The 22,080-nt window shown below is 39.7% G+C and overlaps 1 protein-coding gene across 1 annotated transcript in view; it reads left to right on the forward strand.

Moving 5' to 3' along the window:
* Positions 1-22,080, forward strand: part of LOC136760498 (neural-cadherin) — a 107,029-nt gene that overhangs the window by 76,491 nt on the left and 8,458 nt on the right. The window contains exons 13-27 of the mRNA XM_066715932.1: positions 2,659-2,908; positions 3,391-3,518; positions 4,486-4,672; positions 5,341-5,484; positions 9,809-10,092; positions 10,693-12,310; positions 13,147-13,240; positions 15,060-15,244; positions 15,503-15,735; positions 16,372-16,649; positions 17,481-17,695; positions 18,570-18,697; positions 19,068-19,198; positions 19,921-20,044; positions 21,401-21,581. Of these exons, the coding sequence (XP_066572029.1) occupies positions 2,659-2,908; positions 3,391-3,518; positions 4,486-4,672; positions 5,341-5,484; positions 9,809-10,092; positions 10,693-12,310; positions 13,147-13,240; positions 15,060-15,244; positions 15,503-15,735; positions 16,372-16,649; positions 17,481-17,695; positions 18,570-18,697; positions 19,068-19,198; positions 19,921-20,044; positions 21,401-21,581 (4,180 nt within the window). The remainder of the gene's footprint in view (positions 1-2,658; positions 2,909-3,390; positions 3,519-4,485; positions 4,673-5,340; positions 5,485-9,808; positions 10,093-10,692; positions 12,311-13,146; positions 13,241-15,059; positions 15,245-15,502; positions 15,736-16,371; positions 16,650-17,480; positions 17,696-18,569; positions 18,698-19,067; positions 19,199-19,920; positions 20,045-21,400; positions 21,582-22,080) is intronic.

Here is a 22,080-nt window from a genome sequence, read left to right on the forward strand (position 1 = left end):
CTTTCTCTTAATTTCTCCAAAATTAGGTTTGATTGTTAATGTTAGCATGGTGAAATGATGAATGGTTGATTATGCTTAATGTATTCCACACTATTTAAGTGACTCTTCACATCTGGGTGATATTAAAAATGCAATTGTTTGCAAAGGCTTCCTGTTGCTCACATGGCCCTGCCTAAATCCCTGTAAAATGTACCGCACCATCATTCATTTAGTAGGGAAAACATTTTAAATTTTTTGGTTACGAGTCAACAAATCATGTAAATTTGATGAATGTGAAGCCTGGTTTAGGATAGAACATTTGACTCTGATTCATGAGAGCATGTTTGTTTGATTTTCTGGATTTGCGGCCACCAAAAATGTGTAAAACACAAAGCATGCAGAAGGATCAAAGTAATCGTGGACAACGTTTCCTTCATTATTAACCTCAGAAATCTGATAATCACCTTTAAATACTGTACGTATTTATTTATTGAATTATTACTTATTACTTTATACAGTGTTTGCTTCCACAGTACTCTTAGATTGCCCCGTTTTAGTGTGACTCATTTTTAAGCACTTGAAGCAAACATGAAAGCATAATATAATTTGAATGGATGAAGTTCCATTCAATGCCCATGTTCTTTTTTTCTGCCTTTTTCTACCTAAAATGTACCATTCAGAGCTGTTTCTTTAACCTTTCTTGCCCCGCTCTGCACTGTTTCATTTTGCAGTAAACTTCAGTCCGAGCTGAATTTAGCTATTGAGTCAGTGTGCTGATGCAGAACGAATGAGCTCGGCTTCGTTCAAGTGACTTAGGTCGTGAAGGTGAGAAAGTAGGTCAGCGGTGTGTATCACAGTGGAATTGCTGGACTATTAAGGGAAAATGCAGCCGCTCAGCTTTTAAGGTGGATGTTACAGGCCGTCCTTCCTGGCGCAAAGTCATGACCTTGATAGAAGAGGAATGAATGCATCAGTCACACCTCACTGAACCATCCTCTCATCCCTTCTGTAAAGCCTTTCTCTTTTACTTACCCAAGCCCCTTTGGCCCTGATGGCTTCCTCCCACCGTATTGTTACGAGGTGAAAGACAATTGTTGCTAAATAAGTCTTCTGACTTGTGTGTTGTTATTTCTCAATAAGCTGTACTAACACTTTTTTTTTTTTCATTAGCAAGCATGTATAACATATTGTATGGCAGTAACAGTAAGAAACACAAATATGCCATGAAATATCATAGAAGGAAATCAGGAATCTTGTGACTAACCACCACAAAATGTACATATGATTACTTTCCTCTTAGTGTCCAGCTTTTGGGTGCAGTTGTGATCTGATCAATTAAAAAAGCCAGTCATAGGGAGCCATCGTTGCTGGGACACATGTATTGTTAGGTCATCATATGTGTGATTTATTTTGTGTTGTTTTGTACGACATCACCACTTTCGTATTTTGTATTTTTTAGCACCTATCCCATTATTTATGTTCTGCACAATATTGTCATACTGTTTTCATTGAGAATGTAATTTGTCATGCCATCAAAATATTTCCGCCACAATAAACATCTCATGGCTGATCTGCAAGGGGGTGTACAGGGGAAACAAATTAGCATGGCACGGTGTCTGCAAAAGCCATTGGTGAAACATTACACGGTCAGGTGTGTGGAACAGAGATATACTTCCCACTGTCATTTGCTTTTATTCAGCATTCTAGGAGTCTTTTCAGAAGGTGTTTTCTGCCACTGCCCTTAGTTAGCATGGTAAATCAAAATCTTAGCAGAGATAATGAGAGAAAATGTCATCTAGAAGTCTTTCATATCATTGGGGCTTGATCCAGGTGCAAAGGGGAGAAGACTGGTCTTGGTTTTCACTTTGGAAGAATCTTGCAAGTGTTTTTAAGAGCTGTTGAAAGTGAAATTTATTCAGAGGTTAATTGATTTATGACATTCTCTTTAAAAAAAGAGAAGGAAAAGCTAACTACTAGGAAGGGATATGTATATATATATACACCGATCAGCCATAACATTAAGACCACTGACAGGTGAAGTGAATAACACTGATAATCTTGTTATCATGGCACCTGTCAGTGGGTGGGATATATTAGGCAGCAAGTGAATATTTTGTCCTCAAAGTTGATGTGTTAGAAGCAGGAAAAATGGGCAAGCGTAAGGATCTGAGCGACTTTGACAAGGGCCAAATTGTGATAGCTAGACAACTGGGTCAGAGCATCTCCAAAACTGCAGCTCTTGTTGGGTGTTCCCGGTCTGCAGTGGTCAGTACCTATCAAAAGTGGTCCAAGGAAGGAAAACCTGTCTTCTTGAGATTATAGCCTCTTTTTCACTCAAGACATTTAAGCCTGAGTTTCTGTGTAAGTGTATTATTGGAAGCATTCCTTAGGTTTTCTTTTTCTCATTGCCATTTTTGTCTCGAAAGATAAAATTCAGCCCTTTTTAAAGTTTTGAACATTTCCCACATTGTCAAATGACAGTGTTATCGGAGGGCGCACAGAATACATTCATGTTTTCTGGGTCTTACACTGAAATGGGTTTTTCAAAGATAAAAACAATTGTATTGTGCTCTGCTAGCATTTAGTCAGATTTTGTTATCTACATTCTGATGTCACCTTCCAGAGAGCTCTGTGAGAGTTGTTCACAAAGCCATGGTTTTCTTGCTCATGTGTTCTTAGACCATAAAGGCAACATCCCCCCTTGGCGATCCCAGAGTGACCTATAATCTGGAGGAGGGACAGGTTCCAGAGACTAACATGCCAGTGAGATTCTACATCAAGCCCAACCGAGGAGATGGGTCTGCCTCTATCCTTGTGGCCGAGCCTCTGGATTATGAGACGACGCGATTCTTCACCCTGAGGGTCAGGGTACAGAATGTGGCTGCAGTTCCTCTGGCTTCCTTTACCACTGTATACGTCAATCTCACAGGTAGGCCCAAGTTATTCTATCTTCCTGTTCCTAAATTACATCTCCTTTATTATTTATTTATTTAGTATTGCTAAAACAGCCAAGCTTTTCTCTTCAAGACGCAATCCTGCGAAAAAATCATCCTCATTATTTAGCAGAGGCATGGAAAATGAATATAATGAGAAGGAAGACAAAAGACTCTGGAAGCTCATCAGATGTTCTGCTTTAAGTGACATGTATAAAACAGCTGTGGTGCTGTTATTAAAAAAATTACTCATCTGTATGTGTGAACTCTTGGGTCGAAGTCTCTGTAGTCATCATTCTGGCAATTGTTCTTTCACATTTGTTACATTGTACAAAATTAATATATATGTGTATTTTTTTAATTCAACCAAGACATTGTATCTGAAAAAGGTTCATGTTGTTTGCTGTGAGGACTTTGGCATTCTGATTATGATGACTTTTTGATAATTGGTGCATATGTCTCTGTTTTTTTCCTCTAGATGTCAATGACAACGTCCCATTCTTCATGTCTTCAACCTATGAGGCGACAGTGCCTGAAGGGGCGGAAATAGGCACATCAGTAGCCCAAGTCTCAGCCACAGACCTGGACTCTGGCCTCCATGGAATGGTATGAGCTGCAATTCTCCTGTCACAAATAATCCTTGTTTTTAAAAAGACAAGATCTATCTATTGACCTATTTTTCTATCTATCTGTCAATTCTTACGTAATTATTATAATTATATAATTATACATACACATTTTGCCTTATATCAGAACTTAAGGTTGGTTGACTATTGGCACAAACAGGCATTTAAACGGTTTTTCAGGCCCCTCAGGAAATGTATTTTAAAAAAGAACAGACTTCATTATCAACACTATTCTTTGTCATCTCTTGAAAGCCCTTTGGCTTTTCTGTTGTATTCAGTTGATATTCAGTTCGTAGGTTTTATCCCAACATTCTGATCAGACTTCTTCAAATATCAAAAATCAAACAAAACAATAGTTAACAAATAGAAGGGCTCTGTCTAGAAACATGTTTGTTTCATCCCTGGGGGTGTGAGGGGCTTGTTTTAGATAAATAACAAGCCATAAGGATAGGAATAACAACTCAGACTGTAATTAGGTAGCATTAACCTGGCTTATAGTGAATGGACAGGGCATAATCTGTGTATTTTGAAAAGCTTTTAATCAACCCCCCCCACCCCCTCTCCTCTCTCTCTCTCTCTCTCTCTCTCAATGGGTTTTACTCAATTTTTGTAATGTATGGAATATGGAGCCCTAACACATTCAAAAAAGCACCCTCAAATTGAATGGCAAACCCTTGTCTTTAATATCATGATCTTCAGCATTAGGCCCTACGAGGACAAGCCATGACATGCAGCTGTTTTCTGTGTGTGTTCTGGTGTCTAACATCGGATCAAAGGCTACTCATTTTAATAGAGATGGGCTCTGTATTTCAGTCAGGGAGTTTTAAAACATATTTTCTTCTATTTGTAAATGTTTTCCTGAAGGCTCATCACTTTTTGTTGTTGCATAATGTGGTTGAAGGCTTCTCCAGTAACTAGTTGTTTTTCCTCCCCCTACTTCACATCAGATAAACTACATCATTGTTAAGGACCAGAGTGGGGATTCTCAGCTGTTCAGCATTAACTCTCAGACGGGGGTGATTTACACTCGCGCCTCCTTTGACAGGGAGCAGAAAGGCTCTTATCTGATCGAGGTCCAGTCGCAGGACAGCTCTGAATCTGCCCGGCCTGGCCAGCAAGGACAACCCAATACAGGTAGGATTTTAGAGCAATTTTTCTACACACAAGTTAAAAGGAGTGACATTTTCAACAACCAGAAACAAACAAAGGAGTTTGTTAAGGTCCCTTGACTACCAGTGCTTCAAAAAAAAGGAGCACAGTGAGGAAATACATAAAATATGATTTTCAGAAGTATTTACTTTGTGATTTTAGAGTTTTAAATGGAGGTTTTCATGTACAATCAAAACACAAGAAAATTCCAATGGCCATCACATTGTAATTATCCCGACACACCATTCACGTTAGAGAAACAAGATGTCTCTGTTTACTGATGTACACTGATATATCATTAGAGTAACTTTAGATACAGGACTTGGTGTTTTAAAGTGATGTTTGTTGGATTTCCCTGACTAAGGAACATGCTTACAACATTATGCCGAAGCTGCCTTGTAAATTATGCAATGGGTTCTGTCAAGTGAATTAACAGCATGCATCTGTTTTTTTGTTGTGGCCTCGGATTGTTTGGGATCTTAGCTGTCCCCGAGTGTGTTCAACGGTGCTGTTCCTGTGATAATGTGTTTGTTTGTGTGTTTGTGTATTGTTGGGATAATAAGGCCTTCAGATGAAAAGGCCAGTTTTTTATCAGGACTGGAGGAGACCTGTGCTCAAGAATTGATGCTAACATATTGACCTCTCTAATTCAGACACGGCCTACTTGAGGATTTTTGTCACAGATGTCAATGACAATGCGCCTGCCTTCCCTCAGCCCATTTATGAAATCAGTGTGGAGGAAGACAAGGACGTGGGCTTTATTGTCATGACTGTGACCGCCAATGACGAAGATGAAGGTAAGGACTCTGCTAGGAAAGTGACGTCTGGTCAAGTTAGTTTCATAGGTCACTCTAAAGTATACATTTCAATAGACTGGGAACAGATGTTAGTTATTGATCAATTCAACAAGTCAATTAAGCCAGATCTGGTCCTTGAGGATATTTAGGTTGTTCGTTCCAAATGATTTCTTAAAGATGGAATTTACCAAAACATCTGCTTAATTGATCAGAATGAAATGTTCCCAAAGTGTTTATAAATTGGAGAGTTAAGAGTGACCTTTAAACCTGTCTGGAATTGACCGCTTCAAGACCAGAAAGTTGAAGTGGCCTGTACTACAATGTAATTTGATATTGAAGTAAAAATCACTGGGAGACTGGAGTGCAAACACCTACAAATCCAATATGCAAATCTCTGAAGTTATGTATCTGAATGTATTGGACAAGCTTTATCAGCTTTATTATGAAGTAAAAACATTAGTTTTTTTTAAATATGTGAATATTTAAAGTGAATTTACAGAGCAGAAACAACTACAGCACACTGCATACACACTGCTTATTTTCAGTAAAGCTGGTGCTGTAGCAGTTTCCTTTTTTATCTTTGTACAAGGTAAGGCAATCAGTTTTTAGGAGTATGATAGAAAGTCTTGAGAGTGAATATAACAGCTCTTCATTCAACCCCCTGGGGTAATAATTTGAATCTTACTAAAAAAAAAAAATTCTGCTGTAGAAAAAATGGCACTTCCTTTTACCAAAGCATTAAATCCTCTGTGAAAATGAATCTGACTTTTCTTTTTGTGCCATGTAATATTTCATGTTAGCGACCTGGTGTCCCTAGTGACATTTCTCCAGAAGATAGTTGTATAACATGATTGAAACAAAAAATAGCAGATAAATTGGCCAAGTTTATAGATTAATATTTTACCAGTAGTGTAGAACACTTGGAATGGGCTGCTATGGTAACTATCCAGACATAACCTTTTTCCGTAGTGTTTTTTGTATTTGGTTTCAAGGGACAAAAAGCTGATATGACATCAAATGTAAGAGTAAGGGGTACACAGGAGAGAACACCACTTTAATCACATTCCTTGTGGAATCCTACAAAGCCAGCTTGTCTAGCGGTTCTTCTGACTTTGTCAAATTCGCACTCTGAATATTTATTCCAGCTGTTACTTGGGAATTAGTTCGGATTTTTGTTTGTTTGTTTTAAAAAAGAATGTAAAACTCTATAAAGTGTCAGTGCGTTCCCTGTTAGACACAGGTGTCCAGCTAGGTAGATGATCTGTATTTGCTGGGGATAATCCCTATACCATGACACAATCCCATTAAAGCAGCAGCCTTGCTGAGCACGCACGTCTCCCAGTGGATTTTTTTGTAGCCTGTCTTGGTTTCTGGGTGGCTTTATCGTAAACACGAGTCGTGTCCTCTTTGGTCACCTGACTTGTTATGTCTACTGCAAACAAACATAATTAACAAAGTTGTAATCTTTTTGGGGAGATGGAGACTTTCAGACTCCCTTTTCCCCTCTTTCTTGAAGCAAAAGCCCCACTTCTATCCTTATTACAAGGATCCGGAATATTATAGCCAACAAAATAGCTGATGCGTGACATTGACAAAAAAATGTTGTTTTGGTAACCCACTAAGCTTTCCCTATTCTGATAACATAACATTACCACTCCTATTACCCTAACCACCAGTGTGACTTCAGAGCCACAAGCACATCATGGGGAAATCAAAAGGGACAAGACTTCCAGCAGTTTCTTTTTTATCGATCCTGTTGTGAAAAAATGACAACATGGTCACAACACAATACAGCACACAGCCTTCTTGGTGCTGCGTAAACCAGCTTTGATAACAAGCTTGTTGTGAAGTAATATAATGTGTATTTCAGCCCTGAAAGTAAGGCATTGCTATTTTATTTATGCTACCACCAGTCTTAACAGATCAGATCAGGGCTCATTAAACAGGCCTCAGTTAATTCTACACATTGGCCCTTGCAGAGAAGTGTAGCACATACTAGCCCACAGCGCACAGTGTGAAGTTTCGTTGTAGTGGTTAAGGTCATGCTTCATCAGTAAAGCCACCCTTAGTGCTTTCTGCAGGGAAACAAGACCACTACCTGCTGAGCAACTTTTAACAGAAAACATCAACTGCCATTGTGGTTTAAGAGGCTGAAAGAATAAATAAATAACCAAAGTGCCAGCATACTGAACAAAGGCAAAATACATATGCAGAAAGCCATGTATTAATATATAGTACATTCAGGCATATACATTCCCGACAACTACATAGGAGACAAAAAGATAGAAACATAATAAAGGTCAGATCATGTGGCTGAAATCTTTAAATGCAGGGACCAGATGAGATATAAAAATTAAAAACAAATTGCCAACAAAATAAAAAAAAAATTGCACCTATATCAGTGTTTTGTAGTCTGTCTTCTCCTGTAGCTTTAGCTTCTGCTGTCTTCCTGACTGGCCTGTAACTACAAATAAAGGTGGATGGTTTAAATGCAGAATTATTATTTAGGAATGCTGATAGGGACTTCTATAGCTCATCTCCTTTACCATTGCATACAACCAAGCCTGTAGTTACTTTTGCATACCTTCCAAAATACCAGCAAAATGCATTAAGTTGCAACGGTGATGTCTGTACCTTCCGAAACACAATCGCGTCAATTGACAGTAGTTACTGAACAGGGACATGCAGTCCCAGTACAGTGACCTCAATGACCACAGTGCCCGCCCCCCCCTCCTCCTGCAGCTAATGTACTAGTTGACAAGCATATGTACATGACTAATAGGATTATGCAGTCTTTGATCCGGTTTAAGAATATCTAGTAATCCTCTATCTCCACAAGAGGTTATCAGCATTTTCTGTCAGGAAAAACAAACAGCTACATTTAGAACTTTACTACTAATGGGATTTCGAAATGTATATCTGAAGCCATTTTTATGTTTTGTTTTTGTTTTTTGGTAAGCTGAATGAGGTTATTTGGGATGTAGACTAGGTCATCATTGATAAAGCAGCAATGCCAATGAATTTGTGTCCCCAATGGAGTTTAATCTTTAAGGCAATGACAAAAACACACAGAGGTCTTCCAAAGCTTATTAAAAGCAGGCTAAGAGACTAACAGCAGAGGGATGGAAATGAACGATACTCTGTGCACGCATCATGGGAATGGCCTATGAACATTTAAAAGCTAATACTTTATAAGTGTCATGGATAGGAACACATATCGGAAGTCTGAAACCCTTAATCTCCCCCCTGCTTTGGAAGCAAATCGAATGGTTTTCTATTAAAGCTCAATACTTCTGGTTATCATAATAATGGAAAGGGGGAACTGAAGTAATTAGGGACTATGCCAATGGGAATAAAGGAATTTTATGGCCCCTTTAAATGTTTCCTAAAGCTGATTAACTTCACACTCTTTGTCAAAGCCATAATTTACCCAAGGACTGAATTTCATTCAAGGTGGAAAATACTTTTCTTTGATGGACACCCCTGCTGGTGCTGGACTGCTCTGCCTGGCCTATTTTCTAAAAGAAAATAGAAGAAACTTAAGTTTAGCTGGAGCAAAGCACTGTGCTTTATTTGCCCAGGAGCAGAATCGGGGCCTTTTCCCTGATGGCTGAGGTCCTGTTCTGGTGAGCGCTGTGATCTCCTTTGCTTTGGGAAGGGAGTGAGGGGGTGCCATATGGTCTGTTTGTTCATTAGCTAGGCTGCTGCCGGCAAAAGCACTTGAGCTCAACTCACCAAGTGTCTAACTGCATCGCATTTATTGTTTTGATGCAGACACTCAAGCACTGACCGAACACAGTCCACTCAATTATATTGGAGATCTAACACATTTTACCCAGATGGTGTTTGTCTCTTAAAATTGTATCTCAATCCGTAAAAATAGGGCCAAAGCAAGACTGCAGCCTCAGAGATTGTTTTCACATCAAGGTCAAATTGACCGTGCTGAATGGAGGTGCATTTGGGTTACATCTGTAAACATTGGTACACATCTGCATATGAAGAAGAAAACAAAATCTTTCAATTTCTCCTCATGCATCTTATGAAGGTCAAATGACAAGGCTAGATCAAAAGGAAATCTTTAATATGTTGGCCATTACCCTGGGCTAAAGAGGCTGCTTTGCATATTTTCAGTCTCTGTGGATTGTGAGCATTCTGCTGTGTCTTCTACTTACTATATTTCTTCTACATAATGTATATTTCTTCTTCTTTTTCTTCTTATTGTTGTACTGTTAATGCTTACAATTTCCTATTTGTCATTTACATACTTATGAATCTTACAACATCAAAGACTAAAGTCTCCCCTGTTACCCCCTATTCCACACAGGGGCCAATGCGAAACTGAGGTACCAGATCACGTCAGGGAATGTCAAGGGCACATTCGATGTGGAACCTGAGGTGGGTACGATCTTCGTTGCCCAGCGGCTCAACTACGAGCAGGACCAGCGCTACGAGCTGCGGCTGGTGGCATCTGACGGGAAATGGGAGAACCAGACCCTCGTCATCATCAACATTATCAACCAGAACGACGAAGCGCCCATCTTCAGCCAGAGCGAGTACCACAGCAGTGTCATGGAAGAATTGAATGAGCTGCCCTTTCTTGTGCTGCAGGTAAGGAGGACCATTCCAAAAGCAGGTCCTCATAGGGTGACCATCAAGATTTTAAAATTTCCTTGAAACGGAAAAGTCATGCATCATTCCAATGCTAGGCTGAATATCTTTACCCTGCACAGCAGTAAAAAACAACCAATAAAGACTTTTGATGTATTTGGATAGCTAAGTATTCACTTATATTATTTAGCTTGTATTTTTATTACTCCCTGTGTGTCTTGTTAGTTAATTATAAGTTGCATCTTCAAGTTTAATTTTAATGAATTTGAAAGATTGTATCCCACTAAATTTTAAAGTGCCTGTATTTTGTCTTTCCTATATTGAAGGGGGGGAAAAAACTTCAAAGGCTTGTTTCAAATTCAAAGTGGTTTGAACAAATACAATAGCAGTTGTTTTGTTTGTTTGTTTGTTTTTGCAGTACCTCTTTGGATTGAATTGTGCCTTACGTTCTGTGATGTTTCGAAAAAAATGAACAAACTGTCTTTGCAATCATCTACTGTATGTCAAGAAATTCTGGGAAACTAGAATGATGGGCTTTTTGTTTAGAAAGCAAGTATGTTTGACATGATGAACTACATTCTTAAAATGATCTCTTTTCAGGTTTCAGCCAGTGACCCAGACCAAGAAGCAGACCAGAGTGCCCTGCGATACTCCCTGCACGGACAAGGGGCTGGCAGCGAATTCACCATCGAGGAGCTGACCGGGAGGATTTACGTCCAGAAAAAGCTAGACAGAGAGGAACGGTCTGTGTGGCGCTTCCTGGTTTTGGCCACTGACGAGAATGGTGCAGGGCTCACCGGCTTTGCTGATGTCATCGTGGAGGTGCGAGACGTCAACGACAACCCTCCTATCTTCCTGTGTGCCATCGATGGCTGTTTCTTGGGCTATGTACCCGAGAACTCCCCAGCGGACACCTCCATCATGGAAATGACTGCCACTGACCTGGATGATCCCAAGGCCGGCAAGAACGCCATCTTGACGTACAGGATAGTGCAGAATGTACGCAACGAGATCAACCTCAACCTCTTCTCCATCAACCCTTCCACTGGCACCATCTACACTGTTCTCAGGTCCCTGGACAGAGAAATGGAGGACAAGTACCTGGTGGTAGTGGAGGCCAGGGACGGAGGAGGCCTGACAGGAACTGGGACAGCCACTATTCTAGTATCGGACATTAATGACCACCCCCCGGTTTTCACTCAAAGGGTCTACATGGCTTCTGTGACAGAAAACTTGGATATCAATAGCGAGGTACTCGTGGTGTCGGCCACTGATGGGGATGAGGGTGAAAATGCCATGATGACCTTCAGCATTGTTGGTGGAGATGAAGACCGCAAGTTCTTCATCGAGACTGATAAGATCAACCGGCGAGGCACCATCCGACTCAAGAAGAAGATAGACTTTGAAAAACCCCACGAGCGGACCTTCAACCTGACAGTCAAAGTGGAAGACATGGACTTTTTCAGCTTGGCCTACTGTGTCATCCAGGTGGAGGACTCCAACGACCATGCTCCTGTCTTCTTTCCCCAGTTCTACGAAGCAGGAACCTTATTTGAGGATGTCCCGGTTGGCACCATTGTCACCCAGGTTACTGCTGTTGATCTGGATTCTGGCCAGAATGGAAGATTCTCCTACAGTATTGCGCCTGAGTCAGATCCGTATGACCAATTCTTGGTAGACAAGAGTGGTTGGGTGATAGTGGCCGACATTTTAGATCGAGAGAAATTAGCCCAGCACCGCCTCCTGATTCATGCCACAGACATGGGCAATCCATCCTTGACAGGCACTGCTATAGTCTTAGTGTCTGTGCAAGACATCAATGACAATGGGCCAGAGTTTGAGGTACAGTACCATCCGATAGTATGGGAGAACACAGCTGGCCCTCAGGTTGTCCACATGAATGACACCTCGCTTTTACTCCACGCTAAAGACAGAGACACACCACTTAACGGTGCCCCTTTTTCTTTCTGCCTGTTGATAGAAAACAGTGGTGTGGCTAATTTTAACCTTACCGATCTGAAAAATGGCAGCGCTTTGGTCACAGCCCTGCGCACCTTTGACAGGGAAGAGCAGAAGCAATACTTCTTGCCCATTCTGATGACTGACAGTGGGAATCCTCCAATGAGTGCCACCAACACGCTGACAATCACCATCGGAGATCGAAATGACCACCCGCACTCAGCTGGCCACACTGAATTCATTGTCTACAGCTATGAGGGTGAGGCACAAACTTTTACAGCAAGTTTAATAAAAGGGCACCTTGTTCTGTCAATGGTCTGCTTTGAATTTAGTTTTTAGTATTACCAATCTATTTTCTGGCAGTATGTATGGCTGATAGGATTCATTTTCCCTTTTTGTTATATTTTCCATGCAAAGCTACAGTGTGCTTCATCTAACATTAAATGGTTTGACTGAAAGATGCTTTTTATCCTTTTGTAATGGAGTACATAATAGATTATTTCATGACAATGACTTGTTTATAACGCCTACATGTTTTCATTGAAGAATTATAGTATTCACACAGCTTTTTGAAAGGTTACTATTACACCTTCAAAAAACAAGAAAGTACAATGTGATATTGTGTGCGTGCATAGAAAAATGTGCATTTATGTGTCATTCATTTCTCTTTATTTTTAAGATGCTGATTGTGTTTTGGTTCCTTCTTATACTTACACTTCATTCTTTATTTTAAAAGTCATCAATTTACTGGAAATAAATCCCCGGATTAATAGGATCAGGTCTCATAAACAGGAGCAGATTATAATTCCAAAAGCTGTTGATTGCATGGCTAATAGGATTAAGGCACACCATTCTGCTTTCAGTTAAGTGATACCACTGTATTATTTCCCACTTTGATGTTCAACAGAATATGTATATAGCTAGAGAAAGATGGATGGATAGGTGGATGGATAGATAGATAGAATGAAAGATAGTTTTGAATCATTGGTGATGTTTCTTTAATCTAAAAAGAAACCTCTGTATCTTTGTATCAAAGTTGAATGCATTTGATAATATGTGATTCTGTTCTGTAACCTAATTCTGTATTTTCCCCAGGTATACTTCCAACAACTCTGCTGGGGCAAGTTCAATCCCCTGACCTTGACGACTGGAATGAAAAGGTGTACAGATTTGAAGGCAAACCCTCCAGGTGCTTTGATCTTTTATTTGGGCCTGAATCAAGCAGCTATGAAAGTTGCCACTTATTGGAGAGAAGAAAAAATAGGAATCCAGTGCAATGAAACTCTGATACCTCTCATAGTAGGAAGTCATTAATAGTTTATGGAAAGAGGTATTCAGAGTTCACTTACAATGATAAAGTCATTTATTTTAGCTGGCGAATACATTACCCAGGGCAAAATTGCTAACTTATCTACTGGTTACTAAAAAAAAAAATATATGATTACTTTCAAATCAGTAATCTTACTTGTTTACAAATCCCAGTTTGCTAGTACACATTTTCCAGGTCATGGAGTGCAATTCTGAATGAGACTCTCTCTGCACAGCCTTTGAAACATCCTAAGATGTAAACAACTCTTGACTTCACATGCGTCACTTGGCCGCCGCTTGCTCTCCCCCTACTTTAAAAGATGTTCTTGAGATGTCAGACAGTTGATACCTTTGGTTGTTGTGCAACTGAAAATAAATTCACCAGGGACTAAGGACTTTAGTAGTTTTGTGTTGCACCTCTAGAACTCAGTTGTAGATGATGTCATGAGGTTTAGCCTACATTCAAATCCAGTTTAAGCCTGTTTGAGTTAACAGGCTATACTGATTGTAAGAGCACAGCTGTTATAAATGTAAATCGATTATCTGTCTTTTGTATGCATGTTACATTGAGCATTGTGTATGAAAATACCAACACTGTTTGCTTTCTATAACTTCTGACTTCTGTGTCTTACATTACATAGAGGTTGGCTAACTCCAGATAAAATCCTAATCACCAAACTGAACTAATTACTTGCTTAATTGTTCTAATTTTACTCATTAGGGATCTAAACCATTTATGATTTATGAAGACCTAAATATTTTATAGACTGTGGCCATTTAGGACCCCCTATTTTTCATGTTAACATACAAAGGCTTCCTTTTACAAAAGCCTTCAGAAATCCTTTAATGCAGGACACCTGATTAATGCAAAATCAAGACCAGTGTGTTGAAAATAGATGGGTACTTGCAACATTGATTGTGGAGACTTCCTCTCCTGTCTGCTTTCCAACAGGAGCATTTATGCAAGACAAAGGCCAACGGTATTGACTGGCCTAGAAGTGGCCCACATTTGTTTATGACTACCCATTTGTTGGTGTTAATTTTAGATTCATTATTCAGTACGCTGAGTGGTTATGAATATGTGTCGGGCTGTGATCCATACTCATGGACTTTCCTGGCACTTACAACCATTATTTTAAATATCTTCAGAATGTCCTGCCCCATCCCATTGTCAGCACTTGGTAAAAGCTCAGTCTGATTGGCCTTTTTGTCACTTAAAATCACTACCCCTGTACAGTAAAATGACAATTTGTTCTTTAATAATAAAAGCCCTTTCCTTACGGTGCTGTAAAAAAAGACAGTTAAATGATCTGGTGGCTAGCCAATTTTACACTTGAATGGAGTGGAGGCCTATCTTGATAGAGCAGGAAAAGCCTGAACCTGTTTGAAGACATAATGTCAGTGAAGAAAGTCATTACTGTGCTAGACTGCTTTCTGTCCCCAGTCCCTTTTAATCTAATCATCATCTGTTCTAACGAGAGGGTAAGAATTTGCGGGATGGATACTGCAGCTCTGTGTGAGCACTTACAATTATATAAATATGTATGAATAATGGACTGGGAAACATTATACTAATAACTTATTCCTCCAAGCTTTATGACTTTATACCCAATAAATAGCTGGCCAGTGCTAGAATAAACAACTATGCTTGGAATCTTTTTTTTTATCCTTCTGATGTATGTTTGTCCTATCCCTTGCAGGTACTTTATCCTCAGTCAAAATACAGGGCTGCTCAGTATCAGAGAAGGGACGCCATCTGGATTGTATAGTTTGCGAGTCAGAGTGTCAGATAAGACATGGCCAGACGTAACCTCCACAGTAGAAGTCATCGTTAGGGACCTGAAGGAAGAGGCCGTACAAAATGCTGGCTCCATACGAATAAGCAGTGAGTATTTCTCCTCTTCAGTGAAAAAAGAAAATGTGGAAAGCCAAACTTCAAAACACAGACACATCCATACAGCTCTTATGAAGTCCGAGAAAACATGTTTTTTTATGTAGATGTTATATCCCACTTTTATCCAGATATTTTCAACTTTCTTGGGATGTTGACGTCCACATTTACCATAACAATAGATATTACTGTACGCAGGCCATTCGTAACTTGAATTGACTTGTTTTCTTGTCTAATTTTCTCCCATTGAAGACATGACAGTAGAGGAATTTGTCTCAGCCCCTGATGGCAAGGAAACCAAATACTCCAGACTAAGGGCTCTCCTATCAGAGATCATTCCAACCGACCTGGACAATGTTCATGTGTTCAGTGTGGCCAACAGCAGCCTGCGCCCCCGGGAGGTCAACGTGTGGTTCGCCGCCCACGGCTCCCCTTATTACAAAGCCGAAAAACTCAATGGGAATGTGGCAGCATACAAGACAAAGGTATTTACAAGGTTATGCACAAGCAGAACACTGTTCTTACCACTTTAATAATTTATCTCCTTGTAAGGTAAAACAGCTGCAGATGCATTTCCAAGCAGGCCCGATGCCCATAAATGGGGAGTGGAAGCACATTGTTGGCTCTTAATAAAGAATTTAAGGCCATTTCCATAAGGATTTTTTTCTTCTTCTCAGAATCTGATGCATCAACAAGTAGTGTTTCCCTGCTTATGTTTATTTGCAATATCCATATAAATTGATGAAAAACCAGCAGAGCAGTTATAGTTAATTGACATGATCAGCGGTCAGAAGTCCAACTTGCTCTCCCCCTCCAGTGATGTTAAAGATTTTATGTATATATATATATATATATATATATATATATATATATATATATATATATATGCTGAAATTTTGATTGAAAGTCTTAAATAGCTGCCACTAGTTTTGATTATGAATTTCATTTTTATTTCATTCTGCACTTCTTTTGTATTTGGTGTGATTCACAATACTGTCAGAAACTATTTTTTATATTATATTATTATTTTTTAAATATTTAAAAATCTTGTGAATATCTTTGCCCACAACTGCATAATCATGTCATTAAGGTGAATGCATTCTCTCTCTATCTCTGCTTAGCTGGAGGCCGCTCTGGGTGTGACTGTATTGCAGGTGGGCGTGGACGAGTGTGCCTACAGTGACTGCAGCCAAGCGGCCGGTTGCTCCAGCACGGTGTGGTTCAGTGACACCCCTGCAGTGCTCAACAGTGGCAATGCCTCGCTGGTGTCTGTCCCGGCCTCCATCAACACGCAGTGCACCTGCTCTGCCAGAGAGAGGCTTCCTGTTTCCTGTTCCTCTTACCCCCGCAGCCCCTGCCTGAATGGAGGCACCTGTATCGATGGAGATCTAGGCTACAGGTACTGATGCTGAAATAAAGGGAAATACTTTGAAACTGTGTTACCTGAATAACAGTATATACTATTAACAGATGATGAACAATGACTTATCAAAGCATAATCAATGTAGTGACCAACCTTTGTACCTTTTGATTCTTGTAACTTTAAGGCTGGGTTATATATTTACATTCCTAAATTTACCATTATAAACCCCTCTTTTGCTCCTTTGTAACCTTCCCTGGGGTGGAAGTAGTATGTTTGCCATCTTAAGAGGTGTCCCAGTTCCTTAGGGGATGAGAAAAGGCCAAGTGTACACAAGGGGATAATAGACTCAAATTGTAGAAGCAAATTATTTGTGAAATGTATGTTGTATGGAGTTGATGAGCTAATATACTTAATAAAATTAGTATTAGTATGTCAGTATATAGATGCAAAACAACAACAAAGCATTTCAGTATCTGTTGATAGCTGTAGGGGTTATTATTGATTGATTGATTGATTGATTGATTGATTGATTGATTGATTAGCAGATACACTTTACCTATAATGACTTACAGTTGTCACTAGAAACAGTTTTCAAAGCATCACACAGTAGGGAAAGAGGGAGCAGTTTGGGACACAGCCCTTGCTTCAAACCATGATTAAAGTGCCTTAAGGTTCCTCTAGGAGGTGTATCAGTCTATATCTGCCAGAGAAGAAATAAACATCTCTCTGACCTTCTTAAAAATATGTTTCCTTGAATCTGGAGTGTTAAACAAACTTTGTTGGAACACAAAGTTATAGGTTGTTCCAGTGCTTCTCTTTTTGCACAGATACCTTTTAAATCTCGCTCCATCTACCTCACTCTTTCAGATGTAAATGCCCCCCCATGTTCGACGGGCCCGAGTGTCAACAGACGAAGCACACTTTCCGTGGCCATGGTTATGCCTGGTTTGCTCCCATCAAGCCCTGCTTCGAGAGTCACATATCCCTGGAGTTCATCACAGAAACAGCCAATGGGCTTCTGTTTTACAATGGACCCCTAGCCCAGCCTCAGCCTGGAGACAAGGAAGACTTCATTGCCTTGGGTAAGAATTCAAAATTCACTAATGCTACAGAATCAACTAAGCAAAATAATTATATTTTAATCAGGTCTATTGCCAGTTTAGAGTGAAAGTGCCATAGTACAGGAAATATTCCCTCTTTACGACATTTGTTGTTCATAGCTCGGTAGAGCATTTGCCAGCTTCGATCACAGTTCTCTGTTTTGGTGTTCATGCACTCTCACTTACCACCTCATACACAGAAAGTCTCTAAATGACATTATGTGTTAAATGGTTCTCTTGAATCCGAGTGCAGGCTGACCGAGGACAGTGTTTATATTGTTAGGTGTTCGTTATTAGCTGGTTATGTGATGGTCTTTGTTATGTACTTATTGAACTTTGATGCTTCCGCTTTAAAGCCGTCAGTGTGATGAGCAGAAAATCGAACCGGACTACTATTGATCACAACTAGGCATTTTTATAGTTGGTGCTCAATGCAATACATGTTCATGTTAATGACTCAGAGAGGGTCAGCATGTGTTCTTTGGCTATACTTAGAAATGGACAATACTAATGTATTATATGGATACTATATATGGATAATAATTTGATAACAGACATAATTATTAGTTTTTATTTATGTTTTATTTATACTGTGTTTCTAAACATTGCTAAATTGGATAGTAAAAATAAATTAAACCATAACAAAACTAATAATAACATATTACGGTATTCTGAATCGGCAAACTGAAAAGACTTTAATTTGATTTCATGTGCATGTAACACTGTTTAACATAGGAGAACCAAATCATAAATATTGTACTGGAGGGTTCTGCCAACCCGTTATGGCACTGTCTAATGAAAACGCTCTCCTGTTTCCATGGGATTGCATGTAATAAGTGCTTTTCCCGTTTTCCAGAGCTGAAGAATGGAGTCCCCTCTCTGAGTGTCAGCTATGGCTCAGGCACCCTGCAACTCCAGCTTCCTCCCCGGGCTGCCGTGACAGACCGCCGATGGCACCGCATTGACATCATCAGCGATGGCAAGGTCTGTACTGCCAAACGCTGCTTTCAAGAGCCCGTAGATAAGAGAACCACAAGCACACACAGAGATGAAGGAGGCTGACTCACTTTTTAAGATCATTCTGCTTCATTTACTGTATTCGAGTAGTACACCTTATTACATCATAACCATGTTTGTGTTATGTAAATAACAAAATAATTATGATTCCTGGAAAGCAAGTCACCAGTGTAAAAATATACCCTCTTAATCCTGGAGTCAAGTTAATCTGATTTTCGTGACTTCGTTTTTGAAGTTTACTTCCCCAGTTCAAGTGTAGTGGCCTGAATCCCCGAGCTGGATTAGTTAGTGTAAAGGGGAACAGTAGCACTAACCAGGGCCATGTGGTTTGTCTCAGGTGGTACAGCTCATCTTGGACCGCTGCTCTGGAGCTGTGGTCAACGAAGTGGAAGGGTTTGGGGGAGTTGAAATGCTGGAAACTGATCAGACTTTGTGTAAAGCATCAGGGGAAACACCTGGAAAGGAGAGGTAAAGTATAAATACAAATGTCTGTCTTTATTTATTGACCAGTCATACCATCTACTATAAGTCTCCATTGTAGGGTTTGTGTTCCTTAAAGGTCCTGTCCAAAACAAGTGTGATGGTTTTTAAATTCACTTTATGTGGGTTATAAATCTGATGGCAATTGAGGATGAAATTGAATCATTCCAAAATTTTCAGGACGTTAATAACAGATTGTGATAATTACACAACTCGTCTTCCTAAATATGAATAGAAACAGTTTGGTGTTGTGTCTGTTGACCAATATGGGTAATTGTAAACTTTCACTTCAACATTACAAGGTCATTAAACCGAGTATCATGAGGAGATTGATTGAGAAGTCAGTCAAAAAGCTGCCTTTTTCTTTTGATTTCAGAAATGTAGCTTAACACAGCTCTGTCTGCCTCCTTAATTAAATAATTTTAAAAGTCTGCCCAATTTTTTTCACTTTATGTAAAGACTACTGATGCTCCATTGAGTCAAACAACGGAATACATTACAATCTGTTTGTGCTTCTAGGGGTCTGTGCTTCCAGTCATGTTGGGGAATTTTAACACATTTGGAAGCTGGCGCTCTCATTAAGAAATGACCTAATTGACAACTTCCTCAAGGGATTTAATTAGGACCGCCGTAGTCATTGCCTAATGAGAGCACCTGTATCTTCATCTGCTGGTACCAACCCCTGTTTTATGTTTGTTTGCTATTGGCAGGTTCCTTAATGTCAATCAGCCTTTACAGCTCGGTGGCATGAAAGAGTCTTTCCCTTACCGGAGAACACAGCTGCACTTCAAGGCATTTGTGGGTTGTGTGAGGAATCTCATAGTGGATAGCCAGGTATGGAATCTTCTTTTCTACTTTGTTACCTATAAATGCACTATTAGAAAATGGTTTTATTCTTCCATTTGTGATTATTATATTTTCCCATTGTGAGCTACGCAGTTGCTGTCTCTCCTTGAACTCTTGGTCAAAACATAAAAGTGCAACTGAACGCTTAGAAGTCTTGAAAGCCCAGTGGATTCATAATGAAATAAATAAATAATTGAAATCCAAAAGTACACAGAATGTTAAATGAAGTTAGTGATCAAATGTTTGTCTCCACATTTAATGATCCCCATCAAAACTAAAGAAAGAGATTTGCATTCCTTTCTTTCAGCGATTGTTAATCCTGACTGAAACGCTGACTGAAAGCGAAAGCGCCTTCCTTACAGGCACTGAGTCTCATTATAATTTGACTAAAGAAACCTTAAATGTCTACTGAGGAGTATCTAATTAAGAAATCAATATTAACACTAACTACTCTATTTCCTTCTTAGTATTAAGATTATGTGTGGTTTGATTGCTGGAGCTCAACTGTTAGGAATTATAAAGAGTCTGGTGTCTGAAGTCCTTGAGACGGTCCACTCGGGAGGTTACTCATACCCCATTCTTGAGACAGCAATTACTCTTGGGCTCAACATACTATGGAGGCAGGGTTACACATGGGGAGGGGTGAGGAGTGATGCTGCACAGACACTGATAAAAGTGCTGTTAATCAGAAAATTGGTTTGATCAATTAGCAATAATACACATAATAATAATAATAATAATAATAATAATAATAATAATAATAATAATAATAAGCTTACTCTTATGCTTCATTTTAGACTCTCAGAACAGTCATGTCCAGCATGCATTGGGCCAATTATAATTATTTATCTCTATTTTTTATTTGACTAAAATAATAAAGTTAAACAGAACTACTGTCAACACTTTATTCAAGGGGAGTTAGTCTGACTGCAGGGAGCTTTGTTCGATTTTTGACGAATAATTTTAGTTTTTGAATTACTGACCTTTTGTATTCAACAGCTATGTCATCTGTCTGTGTAAGGCTAGTGTTGGGTTTCAGTCTTGCTGTCGTTTGATATCTTAATGACAATTTATTTTTTTAATGAATTAATAAAGTCATAGTGCATAGTGGAGTTGTGAAAATCGGGGTATACATGTATTTACAAAATATATATTATGTTTTCTTGTATTTGTACTGTTTATCATAAACTATGCATAAATAATATATATATGCGTCTTCCACTCAGTGTGCCTTCATCAGTCAAAGAAGCGAGTATCTGAGTCTTTTGTAGCCTGAGGGGGGTGAGTCTGGCTAGGGCAGTTCCCAGTGTTGAGCGGCGTCTCTTTGTGTGTCCTTCCTGTCAGGTGTATGACCTGGGCAGCCCCGCCGAGAGCTTGAACACTGCCCCTGGCTGTGCCCTGACCGACGGAGTGTGTCTGACAGCCGGGGGGCCGTCCTGCGGAGTCCATGGGAAGTGCCTGGGAGAATGGGGTTCGTTCAGCTGTGACTGTCACCCGGGCTACAGTGGACACAAGTGTGACAAAGGTAGAAGAGAAGTGAAAGTGAAACGCCATAATTAAGGCCCTGTTTAGAGATGTGGGGATTGTATGGGAGTGCCCTGAGTTTCAGTGTGCCTGTGTCTGTGTATCTGTGTGTGACGATATGTTAATTGTCACAAGAGAGTGATTCCCCCGCGAAACTGACCCTACAATTCCCACGCTGTGTTTCCTTTATATATATATATATATATATACACTCACCTAAAAGATTATTAGGAACACCTGTTCAATTTCTCATTAATGCAATTATCTAACCAACCAATCACATGGCAGTTGCTTCAATGCATTTAGGGGTGTGGTCCTGGTCAAGACAATCTCCTGAACTCCAAACTGAATGTCTGAATGGGAAAGAAAGGTGATTTAAGCAATTTTGAGCGTGGCATGGTTGTTGGTGCCAGACGGGCCGGTCTGAGTATTTCACAATCTGCTCAGTTACTGGGATTTTCACGCACAACCATTTCTAGGGTTTACAAAGAATGGTGTGA

Source organism: Amia ocellicauda, chromosome 10, assembly GCF_036373705.1.
Source record: "Amia ocellicauda isolate fAmiCal2 chromosome 10, fAmiCal2.hap1, whole genome shotgun sequence".
Taxonomy (NCBI): Eukaryota; Metazoa; Chordata; class Actinopteri; order Amiiformes; family Amiidae; genus Amia; species Amia ocellicauda.